The sequence below is a fragment of the Eleutherodactylus coqui genome, chromosome 10 (genome assembly GCF_035609145.1).
Source record: "Eleutherodactylus coqui strain aEleCoq1 chromosome 10, aEleCoq1.hap1, whole genome shotgun sequence".
NCBI lineage: Eukaryota > Metazoa > Chordata > Amphibia > Anura > Eleutherodactylidae > Eleutherodactylus > Eleutherodactylus coqui.
Window position 1 is genome coordinate 55,216,656 of NC_089846.1, and position 17,283 is coordinate 55,233,938.

The window sequence follows — 17,283 nt, forward strand, 5'->3', positions numbered from 1 at the left end:
CTTGTGCTTGTACACTTGCAGTTCTGTGGAGTCATTAAACTGGTTAGCTATTGCTGTAAATTTCTTACCTAACGCGTAGAGTTGGATCCGCCACTTCTGGTTGTGCTCTGACAAGAGGTCACACGGTATTGCAGCCTCCATTGTCAGTGACCTAATAAGATAGGGCTAGGTCCTTACTGTCCGCTAGATCAATATCCACTGGTTGCCCAAAGGGAAAGGAGGAACACCACTGATCAACTATTGATGGCCCATTCTGAGGTTCGCTCATCAGTAGTGGAGTTCCTGAGAACCTCGTTAAAGGTATTCCGTGCCGTATAAGTTGGCATGTGGTTTCATACATAGTTTTTCACAATCGCTGTCTGCACGATATATCAAATGCACCGATTTTCGATGGTTCACTCACAGTTGCGGGTAGGAATTGTGAGTACCGCAAGCGGGAGAAAAATCACAGCATGCTGTATTTTACCACGGATTCCGCACGTATAAGCTCCATTGATCTCTATAGATGCGTTTGATCTGCAGTGCATACACAATTAACATTGCGGATTCGTATAGATGTTGCTAGAAGTCCAGATGGTCTTAAATGGTATAAAGAAGGCAGGAATTTGTGGTCAGACAATGCAGGATGGAGTCGGGGGGAGCAACACACTATCTAGCCTGCTGTCTGCAACCTCCGCTTGTTCTTCTGGGCTCTTCTTCCAAAAAGTGTTTTTTTAATGGTGTATACTACTTCCAAAATAAGTAGTATAAACCTGCAGAGCCTGGAGAGCAGTATCAGAGCAGCACTTGCCACGACAGCACGAGAGAAAGTTGCCTGAGTGATGGGGGTGTATTTCCAGGCAGTTGGCCAAATTTCTGACATCATTCCCTGCTTGCGTTCATTCTTCCACATGGACAATACGCTGTCAAAAGCTGTACACCTATGCGGAAAACCACGTGCATACGCGGCCATGCACTCACTTCCGCGGTCGTACATAGGTCCTCCGCTGCCGACCTGTTCTTGTGACCCCGGCCTTATGCCCATATGGGCAGATTTGGGTTTAGAATGATCTGTTTTGAAACGTTTGTTTAATGTTTCCTTTATTTTCTCTTCCAGATACTGAAGAATAAGACAACGCAGAAATCGAGATGATGTCTACAAGTAAGGAATATATTACATGTATGAAAAATAAATGCATACTTGTTAGAGGGAAGCTGTTAGGTATTACAAGCACCAGGAACAAAGCTATGGCGCTCATAGGACTGGAAACAAGTACCAGGGGTATGCTTCGTATACTTACCCAGCTGCCTGTTCCTGTGCTGTCACCAGTGGAAGTCGGCGCTCCTGACTTCAGTCAGTGTGCGGGGACTCCCATAGAGAACAGTAGCCATTTTTCCTTGAGACTGTAAGTCTGCGGTCCTACTGGGCATAAATCCCATGGAAATCTCACCGAAATGACCGCAGCGGGACCGTACATACATTCTGTGAGATTTCCATGGCAGAAAGGTAGCTTCAGAACCCAGGTTTTGAAGCGGCTTCAGTGCCTGTATTCTTCTGTGGCTGTCTTCTCCCATAGAGAGGAGAGTGCCTACAGTGGAAACTGTGATGAAATTAACATGCCGTGGCTTTGAATTCCGCGTGGCATGTCAGCTTCCGCGTGGCTTGGCCGCAATAACATGTCCGCAATGTGTGGAAATTTCGCAGCAATTCCACCCCGTGTGAACCCAGCCTAAATGGTTAGGACAGGAGTGTTGAGATCTGGGGTACTACACTTGCCTGCAGCGTCTGTTGTGTGGTGTTTCTGTGCACACCACAGATGCAAAAAGCACTGTAAACCCCCAAAGTGTTTTACACTTGGGCTGTATGAGCCTGGCCTTGGGCTGAAAAAGACACATGCCCATCCAGTTTAACATATTATCCTGCAATGTTGATCCAGAGGAAGGCCAAACGCCCCCCATGAGGTAGAAGCCAATTATCCTCATTTTCTGACTCTAAATCTGGGAATCGGAATAATCCATGGATCACTGACCTCAGGCAGAGAGTTCCATAGTCTCACTGCTCTTACAGTAAAGAACCCCCTTCTATAGATGTAGAGGATGTCCTCTTGTTACAGTCACAGCACTGGGTATAAATAAAGTTCATCAAAACACTTGGTGCACATCGCTCTGAAGCACTCCTTACTTACACCAGCATAAAAAACGGCGGTCCAAGTAACTTGCCATCCTGGTGCTCTATAGATGGGCCATATTTTGTTTAGAAACGTAGTGCACTCCTTCTATGTTATGTGTGTCTCAGATGTCGACTTTAGCCAAATTGGCCTTATCTAAAATGTTCAATGAAAGGATCCCAGGACCCTCTTGTGGGAACCCTTCTGTATACGAATAAATGAATAGAAATAGCAGCACAAACTTTAAAAAAAGTGTTTTGTTTTTGCAATTAGTTATCTATTTAATACAAAAAAATGTGCCGGCTTAAAGGGATCGCTTCATCAGCTTGATGTAGACTGTGGAATCTGTATTGGATTCGTCCGCCTCAGAATACACAACATAAAGCTGTTGCAGAGGTTTGCCCCACGTTTGTACTTAAGTTTTCCCAGGCCCCGCACACAGATCGCGGATTCCCTTTCATATGAATGTGACACTTAGCTGGTATGCATTTGCTGCAAAGTTGTGGCAAAAATACGCTGTATGAAGGTACCCCAAATACAGCACCTCCTGGTCTGATTGACTGAATAGCACCACTGTGTCACAGTCTGGACTCCTTGCACCTCACTAATGCCGAGGTCCCAACTTTGCAGGGCCTCCTGGCCAATCGGAACCAATTAGAATACAGCGTTGGTTCGTGGTCCCAATCAGTGGGCAAAAAATATTTACAGAAAACATTATACTTCACGTTTGTGCTGCTAGTATTCTTACTAACATAATGTTTTTATGGGTCCTGAGATCATGTCATGTTGTTCTCCATTCAGATCTTATGTTCAGCTCTGCTCAGGGGGATCCAATTGGTCTCTTCAGTAGTTTTGAATAATGGCGAAAATGGGTTTCATCCAGGGGTTTCATTTTCGGGATTTTAAACAGACGCCTTGACGGGTATACAGTCAGCAAGATGAGCTGTTATCGTCTCTATTATAACTGTGTGACAGGAGCCTCTTATCATAATCAGTAACTGTGACAGGAGTGTCTGTATCCCCCTCTTAGCAGTGTCTGAGGTAGGGACCATGTAACATCAGCACACAGACTGAGAAACTGACTAGGAAATGAACATTTAAATCCAAGTAAATTTGACTGGCCAGAATTGAGATCACACGACAGTCTAAGGAGAAAGAGGCCAGGAGTCTTGGTTAGAATAACCAACCAAGTTAACACACACTGTGTGTGTGTATATATATATATGTATGTGTAATATATACACACACAGGGGGTCTAGCTACTGTACATATTTAATGAGAACATTTTATTTGGTGTGGCCCTTTAATAAAATAAGTGTCATTATTTCCCATAGCATCCTACGTTTTCAGCCTTTACTGGAAAAATAAAAGCTGGAATGTGATTGGTTGCTATTGTCAACAGTGATACATTTTGTGGATTTGTAGACCGGTCACTCAGTGAACAGCATTTTATTTCTTCCTTGCAGAACAAAAGACTTCACGTAGCAAAGATGATGCTCTCCATGAATTAGAGAAACAGTTTGTTTTGCGGCTTCCCCAGGTATGATGCTCGTGGCATTACATCATTTGGTTTGGTATTGGACATTGTGCAAAATCTCACTATACAGTTTAGCCTGCAAATGACAACGGGCTGCTATTATCAGCTTGGGTTCTTCATGGTTCCTATTACATCTATTTATTACAAATTTGTATTGAATCTTGTGAAAAAATGTTGTATGTCTTTTCTCCCGACACAGGATCACCTCCTGAGTTTCTTAAAGGGGTATTCCCAACTTAGCAAGTTATCACATATCAAAAGAATAGGGAATGACTTGCTATCGGTGGTGGTCCAACTGCTGTGACCTCCATTGATCCTAAGATATCATCCCTGGTGTGTCCTGAATTTTTGACAGTAGTGGCCATCACAACATTCACTTCAATGGGATATCTCTGGTGGATCCATTGAAATGAATGGAGTGGCGGCGGTGCGCATGCCGCCATCGCTACCATAACTTTGTGACAGTGCCAGGGGTGAAACCCCCCGGTGGGACGAGTCGTTTAGAGCTGTTCAAAGTTATTCTTTGCTTAATGAAAAGTCACATAACTTTCCAATATGCTTCTTGTGTCAATTCCTCTATGTTGTCAAGATCTCTGCTTAATAACATAGTATGTATGGCCGAGAAAAGACATATGTCCATCCAGTTCGGCCTGTTATCTCCCAATGTTGATCCAGCTTTCTGCTAATAAATGGGAACCTTCATTGTTTACACCCAGGTGATAAAAATCTGATCTGGTCACATGATCATAACTCGTTACATGACACATTTCTTATAACTGTAAGGGATCCTGCAGTTGTTTATCAGTCATATGACCAAAACTGCCTTTAACCCCTTGAGGCCGATTTCATACGGCCAGGATAAACTCCTAAATCTTAGGCGAATATGAACCCCATTCTTTTGATTGGAGTCATATACACGAGCCATGTAAAAATTGTGGCATGCTCTAATTTTTTACGTTCCTCCGAACGCATCACCCATTGATTTCAATGAGCGCTTTAATGTCTCGCACGGCCCTCGCATACCATGTAATGTGCATGCAAGTGCAATGTGAGGTTTTTCCATTGAAATCAGTTGGAAACACTTCTCACGTGAGGATCGGAATTTCCCTGAAAAAACGCCTCGCATCTGCAGGTAAATCGCACATTCACGAGTGCAATATCGGGCCGCGTTTCACACCCTGATGTTGCACTTGCCCATGTGTAGGTAGCCTAAGGCCTCCCTCACACAGACGTTTGCAGAAACGCAGCGTTTTTTAATGCTGCATTTACTGCAGTTTCAGCAGTGCTGGCATGCATTTTGCCAGGGTTTTGGCTGCATTTTCAGCCCAGCTAAAAATGCAGCCAAGGACTCTGTTCTCCTGATTTCTGGGCAGGCTTCCAGGCACTTGTCAGTGCTGACAGATCATTGTTTGCTAGTAACAGGGTTTGAAGACCCCGTCTCCAGCAAGAGATTGATCTGATTGGCTGAGCGCTGCAAGCTCAGCCAATCAGTCAGCGCTGGATGGACAAATTAGAGCCATTCATTGAATGGCCATGATTGGTTCATCGAGCGCTGGCTCTGATTGGCTCAGCCAGCGCTTGAGGAACCAATCAGAGCAATCTCTTGCTGGAGGCGGGGTCTGCAAACACAGTCACTAACAAAAGATGGTCTGTCGACAATGGCAAGTGCCTGGCAGCCTGCCCAGAGCTTCAGAGAGCAGCGGCAGGGACCCGGAAGGCACCAGCTAGGTGAGTATTGTTTGTTTGTTTGTTTTTTAGGTATATTCATTTCAATGGGTGACGCATGGCTAAAAACAGCCAAAGATAGAACAGCGTTGAAGACTCTGCCATTTGCTGCTTGTGTGAGCAGCCCTATTGAAATGAATGGGAGTCTTGTACAGCGCTTTGGACATACGGCTGCCGGGACGTATAGCTATTGTGGTACAGCAAAATGTCTTCTCTACAGTAAATGTCTTAATGTCATTTATTGTGGAAAATTTACATAATCAGTTAGGTATAGAAACCTTGCAGCGCCATAAAGATATGGCAGCTGTGGCTCTGCATGATCTCAAATTATTCTACATAGTGGGTCTACTGAGATACATACAGCACTGGCTGGATCCAGTACCAAAGGCTGAAGAGGTTGTGCCACCTTATAAACTTATAGCCTATGCACGGGATAGGGGATAGCTTTATGATCGATAGGGATGCAACAGCTGCGACCCCCTTTGGATCCCGAGAATGATAGTCCAGTCCAGAGTGAATGATGCGCAGGCGCGCTGTGGCTCCTTTCACCTTAATGACAGCGCCAAAGATTGGCAAAGCGCTTGAACTGTGTAATTTCCGGCACTGTCATTGAATTGAATGTATTGGCGGTGGGCCTGCGCAACTTCCACTCCCTTTATTTGGGGACTGACTGGACCCCTGTTGGTGGGCTCGGTGGGAGTCCCAGCAGTCAGACCTCCACCAAGCATAAAGCTATCCACTTGATGGGGAATAACTGGTCATAGGGAGCTCCTTGCTGAAATTCCCCTGAGGAGCGATGGAAGGCTTCCACATCTTAATCTTCCTGACTTGCGGTACTGTTATGCTCTTCCAACAAAATTCATATAGGCATTTCCTAGATCCAAAATTGTTAGGTAGTTGTGCTGAGCTACGGCAACCCATGTGTGCTTCTGCAAAATGTACCTTACGAGCTATAACTCCTCTTGGTGCCTTTTATTGCCATGACACCAATACCCGTGTTACTTTTTTAAAAATATTTTTATTCTTTTTTGCAGAAAATGTAGCCATCAGTGTATATGTTATAAGACTCGTGTTAAAGGGGCCACTCCGGTGAAGTTTTATTATTTATTTTTTTCATTCGTTATGTAATTAGTGCCCTGGTATATATTAGTCGGCTAATATTAAATTGTTTACATATCCCTTACTTAGGTTTATATTCCTCTCAAAAAGTAGGTTTTTCAATCAGCATATTTCCTGTATGATGAACCCTACCTGCAAACTTTTTAGAGGAGGACACAAACTTCTAGCATAGGTAGTGCTGATGATTACTCTGCTGTCATATAATGATGATGAAGGTTGTCACAGCTCATCTTCCCGTCTTTATACTGATGGTCTGTAGCTTATTTAGCAGAATATAGAAGGTAATGACAATTACAGTATTCTCCCAACAGGCAGAGATGGTACAATCTCTAGCTCCTCATGTGATGTGCTGAAGCATTGTGGGATTGATGGCACAGAACAGTGAAATAGAAAGCGTCGATAAATTTCAGCATCAGGATGGTGTTTGCTAAGAATCGGTCACATGGAAGTGACTGTAATATTCATAGAAGACTTCCAGAGTGTGACAGCCAATCACGTTTAGGGTGCAGGGATGGAAAAATGTGTTTTCACTGGAGTGGCCCTTTAAAGCTTTAATGTAATTATTACATCTCTGTGTACAAGGGCTTATTCAGACGACGAATAAGCCCCAAGACTGTAAAATGTAGCAGTTCTTCTTCTTTATTATTTACTTCCAGTGGAAGCAGCGGCCTCGATTTCAAACTTGTTTTTCTAAAGAACATATAAAAATAAAGGTTCACATCTAATGCTCGCAGTCAGAGATCTTTAAGAAAGTGATTCCAGAAACTGTATTGGAAATTTATAGAAGAATAGTCCTAATTTGGTGACACTTTCTCTGCTCTTTTGGTGTTTGTTGATTATTATTATTTTCATTGCTATTTTGGTCTATATTCCAATAAGAAGGAAATACTTATTTAAGGTGTTATTTGTCAGGGCCTCTTTGATAACTTTATGTACCACCTTATTTCGCCTTCTAGGAATACGCATCGACGGTGAGAAGGATGGTGCAGTCCGGCAACGTCAATGCAAAAGACAGACTATCGATTGAGTTGCATCGTAAGTAAGAACAGAAACGCAAGAATGGTTTATTGAAAGTGATTTTATACTAGACACATTTGTATTCATCCTACCAAATACTAGTTAGTCTCAGAAGGTGAAAGACATAGGATGCTTATGTCTTTCAACGTGTCCATAATACGGTCCTTTTTGAGTTATAGACCATATTGACTATACACCAGGCACATGACTAAAGGCATAAGAAGGGGAAACATTTCAAGTCTTTCTATATAATACGGGATTTTATGCTATTTTCATCAGCCACAAAGTTTTTGCTATTTAACCAGCAGAAATGGAAAATGGCTAAAAGCTGTCTGGTTAAGTGTGAAGATCTGTGAAGCATAAAGGTGTTAATAATAAATACTGTGACTGTTTTACAGCTGATGGCCGTCATGGGATCGTGCGTGTTGATAGGGTTCCACTTGCTGCAAAGTTAGTTGATGTTCCATGTGTATTAGAGTGTCTGAAAACCATTGATAAGAAGACTTTCTACAAGACTGCTGACATTTGTCAGGTAAGGCCTTTTTTTGCCAGAAGGACTTTAAAGGGGTTATTTGGCTTCTAGGAAAAGAGATGCGAATGTTATATAAAAATGGGGAAAAAGCCAACAAAAAATGCTACTCCACTCTTTAATCCTCTGCCGATCGAGTGCAGATCCTCCTGTAGTCCCTGTTGGTCTTTGTTTATCAACTGCCTTGGTGTTCACATGTCATACTACTGAGCCATGGAAATTCAGAAAATGCTCAAATCTAGCAGGTACAGCTAAGTAGCGGCAACTTGTACCTTATCTGCTGCTTTGGACCCACTTCTTCATCCCATGCAGACACAGATCGGCTGCTGTGCTTACATGCATCACTTCTGCATTATACACAACAGACTGTTCCCTACAACTTCCATCATACATAGAGTTTGTTTACCGGCCAGCTCCGCCCCCAGCTCTCAGGTCCTACAACTTACCGGCACCAACCTCCCACTCATTCGGGGAAAGCCTGCTGAATCCAACAGACCGGACCGTCCTTCCAGTACTCTGAACTGCACATGAGCAATACAGTGCAGTACTTCCGCTCCTGTCCTCCCATCATGCACTGCTCACAGGTTATGTTGGAGGCTATGGACAAGGGAGGAAGTAGCAAATGTAGACAAGATGTCAGAGGAAGTGGAGATATTTTTCAGACGGAGGGTTACAGGACATAGAAAATGAAGAAAGTAGCCAGACCAGTAAACCTATTACAGAGGACTTATTGTGATGATGGACACTAAATGTTATAATGTTAGTCTGTGCTGGAATACCCCTTTAAGTAATGGCACATGATTGAAGACATAAATAGCTTTTGGTTTATTATTCTATGATGATGGCATTTTTTAAAATACCTAGATGGCCCCTTTAATGCATCTGTAAATAGGATTTCAATTTGTACTGATTATTTTCTGAATTTATTTTAGATGTTAGTTTGTACCCTTGATGGAGACCTTTACCCTCCTCTAGAAGAACCAACTGGAACAAGTGACCCAAAGGCCAGCAAAAAGAAAGACCGGGACAGAGAAAAGAAGTTTATTTGGAATCATGGAAGTAAGTGTTACCATTTTTATGTCAGGGGGAAGGCTGGTCATTTTAGTCTTTCGGCGCTATTCGGTGCAGCTTAAAGTGAAAATAAATGCCAAAGGCATTAACAGCAGGTGCCACATAATTTCCGGCATGGCAAAGTCTTGTGGGCCTTAGAAGTGCGGTGATTCAGAGTGGCATCACTTCATGTCAGTGCCATTTTGGAGCAGCCTCTCATGCTGTTACTGGAGGTGGTTCTGAGTGGTGGCATGGTTTCCAGGCGCCCCTTTTTTCTGCACGTGGTGCTATAATTATTTTGGAGGGCTCCTCAGGAGACTGGTCCTTGTGTCGCCCTCCTACCCCAGGACAGTGGAGAGCTACAAATAAAGCTTGGTCTCTGGCGTCCGAGACCATCTGCAACGGCCAGCCCCTAATAAAATATTGGACATTAGAGAGGTCTCTCTTGACGAAATTTGTAGGGCAACTACCTGCAGTTCTACGCACACCTTCTGTAAACCTCATAGGCTTCAGCTGAACCCAGTATCAGATTTATTCTTTTGATAACAAGTTTTGCAGGCTGCCATACCCCCTTCAGGCTAGGACACACCGAACAGAAATCTTGCGGAAAGTCTGCAGTGGGACCAAACGGAAATTCCTTGCGATTTCTGCAGTGGAAAGGCTGCTACAAAACCTGCGCCATTTTCAGCCTGTATTCCACTGCAGAAATCTTTCCCCATAGAGAGAAGAGAGTCCGCAGTGGAAACGTTGCCAAAATTGATATGTCACGGATTTGAGTTCCGTGCCGCGTGTCAGTTTCTGCGCGGACTGTCGATAGCTTGTGGCCAAGATTTTTGCAAATCTCGTCTGCTTTGCTGCTTAGTCTCAGTTTTAAAAAATGGATGCGGAAGTTCCATGTGGAGGGTCTGCACGGAAATTCCACAGCATTTCCATCCCATGTGACCCCAGCCTTATAGTCTGTTCCTGATTTACTACTTCAGGGGTGCTGTCATGGGTGAGAGTAAAAGTATGATTTGATCCCATGATGGTACTCTGGGCTTATTCACCCCCAACCCCCAAGAAAAAGCAAAAAAAAAAGGATATGTATCTGTCTTAGGCCACTTTCACACGGCCAAGAAAATTGTGCGAGATTTGTGAGACGCACGCATATGAACCTCATTCTTTTGAATGGGGTCATACACATGAGTGATTCTCCCCCTGGCCACCCTCCTTCCCCACTAGATTGCATCACGGTGTGGACAACAAACTCGGCATGTCCAATCTTTAAGCGTACCTTTGGAACACATTACCCATTGTTTTCAAGGAGGCCAGCAAAAACGGACAAGAACTGAGGAAGGGAGAGGTGTGCCCCACTTTTATCAACTTGGGTTTGATGTCCAGCAGTGGAGGATCCTCTCCTTATGGATTCAAGAAAACCTGATTACCAGTAAGTGTAATCACACATTTGCCCCCAAAGACGTGGGAAAAAAAACAAAAGGATATAGAATTTTGGTATCGTAATCATTCTAAAGTTCTGTCATTTATACTGCTTAGTGACATAACATACTTTTTTTTTTTTTCATCCCGCTCTCCAAAAAAATGACTAAAAGTTATACAAGTTTTTCAGTACTAATAAAAACTACAAGTCGCCATGTGAAATGCAAGCCCTCATGTGTCCCTGGAAAAATGGTTACGGCTTTTGAAAAGGAAAAATGAAAATCCCCAAAAATTGTTTTATTCGAAGTTTCAAAATAGGCCGTGTACCTAAGGGGTTAAAGAAATTGTCACACTGAAAATCTAGCTGTATGTGTAAGCGCACTTCAGACCTGCTACTATAATTCTTGGGGATATAGTCACTGCACACCACTTGGTTCACATTAGAAGTCACATTCCTAGCGGTCAGTAATGGTTTCTAACATGCTGCTCCATTATTTCCAGATTTGTAATGGTTTTGTGCAGTTGTTCTTCTGTCTACTGGTAGCATTATCTCACAGCGATCGTGACCTTTAACTTCCTGTCTCACGACTCGTTCAATTTAAATGTCTGTGCTTTCTTCTCAAACGGGGTCTGGGGAAGCTGCCGGGCCTTGGCAGTGAAACACCTACCTTTTTATTTACATTTCTTTATGTCATCTTTTAATAAAAAGCATCATTCTTCCCTCCTTGGCTCTGGTACCGTATCACAGTTCCTTCTACGTTATACATGTTCCCATTTAATCCTGTTTATCCTCTCCTTTTAGTAACGCTACCACTAAAGAATGTGCGCAAAAGACGCTTTAGGAAAACCGCCAAAAAAAAGGTACGTGGCTGTGATGTTCTCAGATTATTGGGTGCTGCAGGGAACTTTTTACTTTGAGTGTCGAAAATACTGCTAAATTGTGACTCCTGCATCCGCAGTACATCGAGTCACCAGATGTAGAGAAAGAAGTGAAACGTCTTCTGAGCACAGACGCGGAGGCGGTCAGCGTCCGTATCCTTTTTATGTCTATTGTTTTCTTAAACTATTTTACTGGTGTGTTTATCTACCACATAGGAATGTGATGGGGAAGAAACCTTAATAGTCCGGGGCTTATTCACACGGGCGTATTCTCCGTTCATATGCTGTCTGTGTGTTTTATAGACCAGTTACATTCTCCTTGTGGAGAGCAGCCAGAAGGTGTGAGGAGCCTTATAAGGCCACGCACGCTCCTCTGGAAAATTTGGTACATGGTACAATGCCCCTGCAGCGCCACCCATTAGAAGGTCGCATTCCTGCAAGTCGATGTCTGGCACATATCCCCAGTTATATTACAAGACTTATTAACCCCTTCCCTTCCCAGGACGTACCGGTACGTCCTGGGAGCCTGGTACTTCCCGCAACAGGACGTACCGGTACGTCCTGGGGATAGCGCAAGATCACATATGATCCTGCGCTATCCCGCAGCGGGAGCCGGCTGTCAGTCACAGCCGGCGTCCCGCTGCAACAGTGGGGGGACATCGGAGATGCGCCCCCCGCTTTTACCCCCTTCCCTATCGCGGCAGGGAAAGAGTTCACAGAGGGAACGCGCTCCCTCTGTGTCTCCGGACGGCTCTCGCGATGTCATCGCGAGAGCCCGGCCTGTCACCATATCACTGGCGTCCTGTATTGCCAATGCCTATGATTGCTGTATAAGCGATAAGACATGGCAGAGCAGAAGTTCTGCCATGCCTTATGACAGCGATGATAGGCATAGTGCTGCAAGTCCCTCAGAGGTACTCAAATAGTGTAAAAAAAAGAAAAGAAAAATGTAAAAAAAAAACCTTTTTTAAATGCTTTTTCTAATATTAGCGTAAAAAAAAAATTAAAACCCCACATATTGGGTATTGACGCGTCCGTAATGACGTGTACAAAAAGTTGAACATGCTGTTTATTTTGTACTTCAAAAAGCGTAACAAAAAACGCTAAAAAACAGAGGCAAAATGCTAATTTTTAGCATTTTGCCTCACAAAAAACGCAATAAAATTGATCTAAAAAGCCGTACATTCCCCCAAATGGAACCAACAAAAACTACAGCTCGTCTCGCAAAAAATAAGCCCTTATAGAGCTCCGTACATAGAAAATAAAAAAGTTACAGGACTTTGAATGCAGCTATAGAGAAAAAAAAGATTTCCAAAAAAAAGGGTTTTTATTGCAAAAAAGTGTAAAAACCTAAAAAAAAATATAAGAATTTTGGTATTGTTGTAACCGTACCGACCCACAGAAAAAATTTAGTGTGTCATTTATGCTGCATGATTAACGCTGTAAAAAAAAATCTTTGACAGAATTGATGCGTTTTCTCTCCCTGTTATCATAAAAAAAATAATAAAAGTTTTACGATATAGTCTATGTACCCAAAAGTGGCACCGATAAAAACTACAGTTCGCCACGCAAAAAACAAGCCCTTATACGGCCGCGTCGATGGAAAAATAAAAAAGTTATGGCTTTTGAAAAATGGATATGGAAAAATACCAAAAATCGCTTGGTCTTCAACGCCAAAATAGGCCGTGTCATTAAGGGGTTAAGAGATCAAAGTCGGAGCATTTTGTGTTGTTTTTATTCCATATTTTGGATATATACGGGTAAGCAATACAAATTATGTTTGTTTTTTTTCAACCTTTTTATACGTGAAAACTGGGAGAAGGGGGGCTGAACATATAAATGTTTTTATATGTTCACTTTCATAATACACTACAGTTCTGTAGTATGTTCTAATTCTACCGGCGCTGATTAAGCCCTCCTACAGGCAAGGCTTAGTCCCAATGTCCACTTGCACGCATGGATTCCATCTGCTGCATCCCGCAGCTGAATCCAGCGGTGCCCGCATACATGGACAAAAAAATACATCTTTTTTACCGGTCTAGATCCAGCGCGGGTCTCCTCTGTGCCGGATCTTCTTGCTTCAGCACGGCGGATGTGGCTGTGCCTCGGGTCAGACAGCTTCCATTGACTTCAATGGAAGCTGTCCCTACAAGATTCGCTGAAAAATGGAGCATGCTGGGATTTCTCCCCGCACGTGCGATCTGCACGCTGGGAAAAAATTACATCCGCATGCTTTTTACTGTTCTGCGGACGCTAATGCATCTTTATGGGCGGCTTGATTTGCGGATCTCTTGCAAATCAAATCTGCCTGTGGACATTGGGCCTTAATAGGCTGAAAGACATGACAGCCCTGGGAGCGTTCAGAAGGCTCTGGGCTGTCATGTAAACCCTATTGCTTTCCAACTATGGGAAGCTAGAGGGCGCTGTAGTCTGTTGCTTAGACACCAATGTCTGCATTGACTGTGGCATTTAAGCAGTTAAATGCCTGCAGTTGTACCTTGCTCCGATTGTGGCCATTGCTGGTGGTTGTCGGCTGTCAGAAACAGCTGATAGGCACCAAGTATGACGCAGACTCTGATCCAGATCTATCTGCCATAGGTCGTAAAGGGGTTAAATACCCGTTGTCAATGCTGAACTACGATCACTTGCTAGCACGGTGTCCGTTGTGTATATATGCATGCAGGTAACTAATTTTGAACCACACAAGGTCTCCCTGACAACGCTGACATGTACTGTAGAAAACCTAAGCTCTTCATGGTCTGTGTAGCATCGATGGAACACATCTGCGGTATCAGCAGGGTTGGGGCTGATTCCCACTTGTGCGTTATGGATCCATATTAATTCCATTTTTATTATTGCCGTTATTTCTATATTTTGAATGCGTATTGCTTTGTTTTCAGTGCGCTGCATGTTCCAATATATCCTTATTCACGTGTTAGAAAATACATACATCTGCACAACGAGCCCGTACTGTTGTGTGAAAGGGGTTAGGAAAAGGAAGGCATGGAAGGAAGAAGGATGTTACTAAATGAAGTCTAGTGAGAGGACCCCTGTTGTACCATTGTGTAACCACTGATGATTGAACTGACGGATGGCCAATGGTCAGCGTGGATCCATAGATAGAAGTATATGTTATGTATATGACTTGTTTATTGCTTAGCCTTCTCTGATTGGTGGGCAGTTCTAGTCTTTTTCCTTGACACCAACGTTTAGGATGGGAGGTGATTGCTGAAGATGAGTCCAAAGAAAATGAAAATCTGACCGGCCTGGATGGTTCCCCTGGAATGTCAGGAATGAAGCAAGTACATGGATCTTCAAGTAATAAAAGTTTTTATTCTTTTTGTTGACTTTTGTTGTTTTGTAAGCATTTAGGTTGTTATATAGTAATGTATTATTGGAAATGACATTCAGCATAGAAAAGGATTCTCTAGTCCTGCACACCAGATTAACCTTTTGCAATCCAATTTTGGATTCAGGGTTTCCTAGGGGGCTTTCTCTTTCTGCCATTATACAATGACGCCATCTGCTGGCTAGAGCCAGTACTGCGGTATGTGACACGCTGGAGAGGCCCCTGACAACAGAGCAGCCAGTAATCTGAAGTAAGAATACCCTGCGGGACGTCTTCCGACATTGGAGCTGTACAGCCTTTAATTAGAATGTCTTTAGACGTCAGACAGTGGATTGGAAAGGGTTAAAGTACTCCCTGGATTCAATACAATTATGCCATTTCTTCTTTAAATTGTCATGATAATGCAAGAACTGAAAAGCTTTCTCTACTGAACGGTTGGTCAGCCTATTAGGCTTAGTAGTCAGTGTGAAAGCTACAGGATTTTTTTTTTTAAATTTAATTTGTGACATTGGAAAAAAAAATAAAGTCTCACTTCATCACTCATACACATTTAATAACTGATTAAAATTGTGCAACAATTTTTTTATACTAACTGCATAAAAATGCAAGGCTCTTAGCACATATTTTGATCAAAACATGTCGGCCCATCTGCCACATCCAGGCGAACCTTGTTGGATGGGTTCGTAACTCTAATAGACACCACTCTTTGGCCAAAGGTCTCCTATGCAGGGGTCATGGCAGATAGGCCCATGTTTTGATCAAAATATGCACCAACAGCCTTGCATTTTTATGTGGTTAGTATAAACAGTTAATCAGATATAATAGGTGTATTAGTGCTGAAGCATGTGTTTCTGTTACTGTATTTGTTGCAGCCATGGCTTGCGTGTACCTTCTTATTTAATTTGTTGGAAGTGCTGACTATTTGTTCCTCATGCTTCGGTGGATCAGTGGAGAGAGTGTATAGCCACATATCCTGATTTCCCTAGGTTCATTTTAGGCTTTTATCTCAAAAAGAGGTGTCTTTTAGAATTAGGAGCCCAACCCATCCAATAAGGTTCAGCGGGACATGACAGATGGGCCCACATTTTGATAGATAATTTTCTGATCACCAATTCCCTTTAGCAAATTACCTAAATTCTTTATTTACAGTAAATTAAAATGGCTGTTTTTTCAGGATATGCAATAGAAGCCCTTTATTATTTTTTTCCATATTTTTCCATAGCGAAGCTGATAAAAATCTACACTATTATTACCTTTGCACAGGCTTTGAGGCTTCTTTCCCACAAGCGTATATCGACCGCCGTTTTCACGGCCTGCCGATATACGCTACGTTGGGAGAGATAAAACTGGTGAATGCGCGCACAAATCAAATGTTTGTGCGCCCATTCAGACGGCATGGGTCCCAGCGTATATACGCCGAGACTACCATGCCGTTGCCTCTCCAATTGCAAAGAGCCAGCGGGGAGGCAAGCAGGGGTGAGCCTGCACTGGGGGAGGAGAGCAGAAGGAGGGAGTTTAGCAGCCACGCTGCTAAACTCCCTCCGGCTACTGCCATGGGCTCCCATAGGAGCCTATGCAGTGGCCGACGTATTCCGGCCTAAAAGGTAGTTCCAGGACTATCTTTTTGGCCCGACATAAAAACGCCTGGCGCTATATTGGCCGGTCGCTTTTACGTTTTAGGAATACGGCCATGTGATCTGATGCATTGGAATCCAATGCATCAGATCACAGCGTATATCAGCCGTCCGTGAAAACAGCAGGCCGATATACGTGGGAACGAGCCCTAAGAATAGGTTCATCGATGCCTTTATTTTATATTGATTAATTCCATTTGCTTTTCCTAAACCTTTTCAGTGGAACGAGATGAACTCCGTGAGATCTTTAATGACATTAGTAGCAGCAGTGATGGAGAGGAAGAGGAATGGCAAGAAGAAGAAGACTTGAACATTATGGAAACAGAAGATGAGCAAAGAGGCCGTCAAAATGGCCAGGATGGGGGAACCAACCAGATAGGTGAATGTTAAAAATTGAAATAGTTGTACGTACTGCATGACGTACGTGAATTTGTCATCAGATGGGCAATGATGGCCCATTTTTGTTAAAATTGGCTATGCAATGTAAAAACCACCATTACTTTTTAAAATTTTCCACTATGCAGTATAGAAGACATTAGCTTTGTAAAAACTGTCTGAAGTGATGCTAGCCTTATCATAACTTTATACTTAGTCTAATGGTGATTCATGGAGATACTGAGGTCAGCTAACCTCATCCACACACATGTACTGCTCAGGGAAGGGACCATTTTAATACTTGCAGTGGGTATTTCTGTGTCTGTGAGCATGGCGGCAGGAGGTATTAGGCTGAGTTCCCTCTGGGCGGAATTTCCATGCAGACTTTCTACGGCTTCTTATCCCGGGATACAGCAAAGTGGAGGAGATTTGCAAAAATCTCATTCACATGCTGCGGCCAAGCCGCGCGGAAACTGAAATGTCAATGCTTTCCCCGTTTCCACGGT

General features: G+C 43.2%; 1 protein-coding gene across 1 annotated transcript; it reads left to right on the plus strand.

The window, feature by feature from the left end:
* The first annotated feature begins 1,053 nt into the window (after positions 1–1,053).
* On the plus strand, positions 1,054–16,807 carry LOC136579746 (transcription initiation factor TFIID subunit 7-like). Its single transcript, XM_066579807.1, has 9 exons — positions 1,054–1,141; positions 3,614–3,687; positions 7,485–7,563; positions 7,944–8,077; positions 9,007–9,133; positions 11,343–11,401; positions 11,500–11,572; positions 14,633–14,737; positions 16,623–16,807. Exons 1-9 carry the CDS (start codon positions 1,129–1,131, stop codon positions 16,790–16,792), a joined length of 834 nt encoding a protein of 277 aa, XP_066435904.1. The 5' UTR covers positions 1,054–1,128; the 3' UTR covers positions 16,793–16,807.
* The last annotated feature ends 476 nt before the right edge of the window (positions 16,808–17,283 follow it).

Coding starts and splice junctions, on each gene's coding strand:
- LOC136579746 (XM_066579807.1), top strand. Junction 8,078..9,006: donor AGACTGCTGACATTTGTCAG/GTAAGGCCTTTT, acceptor AATTTATTTTAG/ATGTTAGTTTGTACCCTTGA. Junction 11,402..11,499: donor GGAAAACCGCCAAAAAAAAG/GTACGTGGCTGT, acceptor CTGCATCCGCAG/TACATCGAGTCACCAGATGT.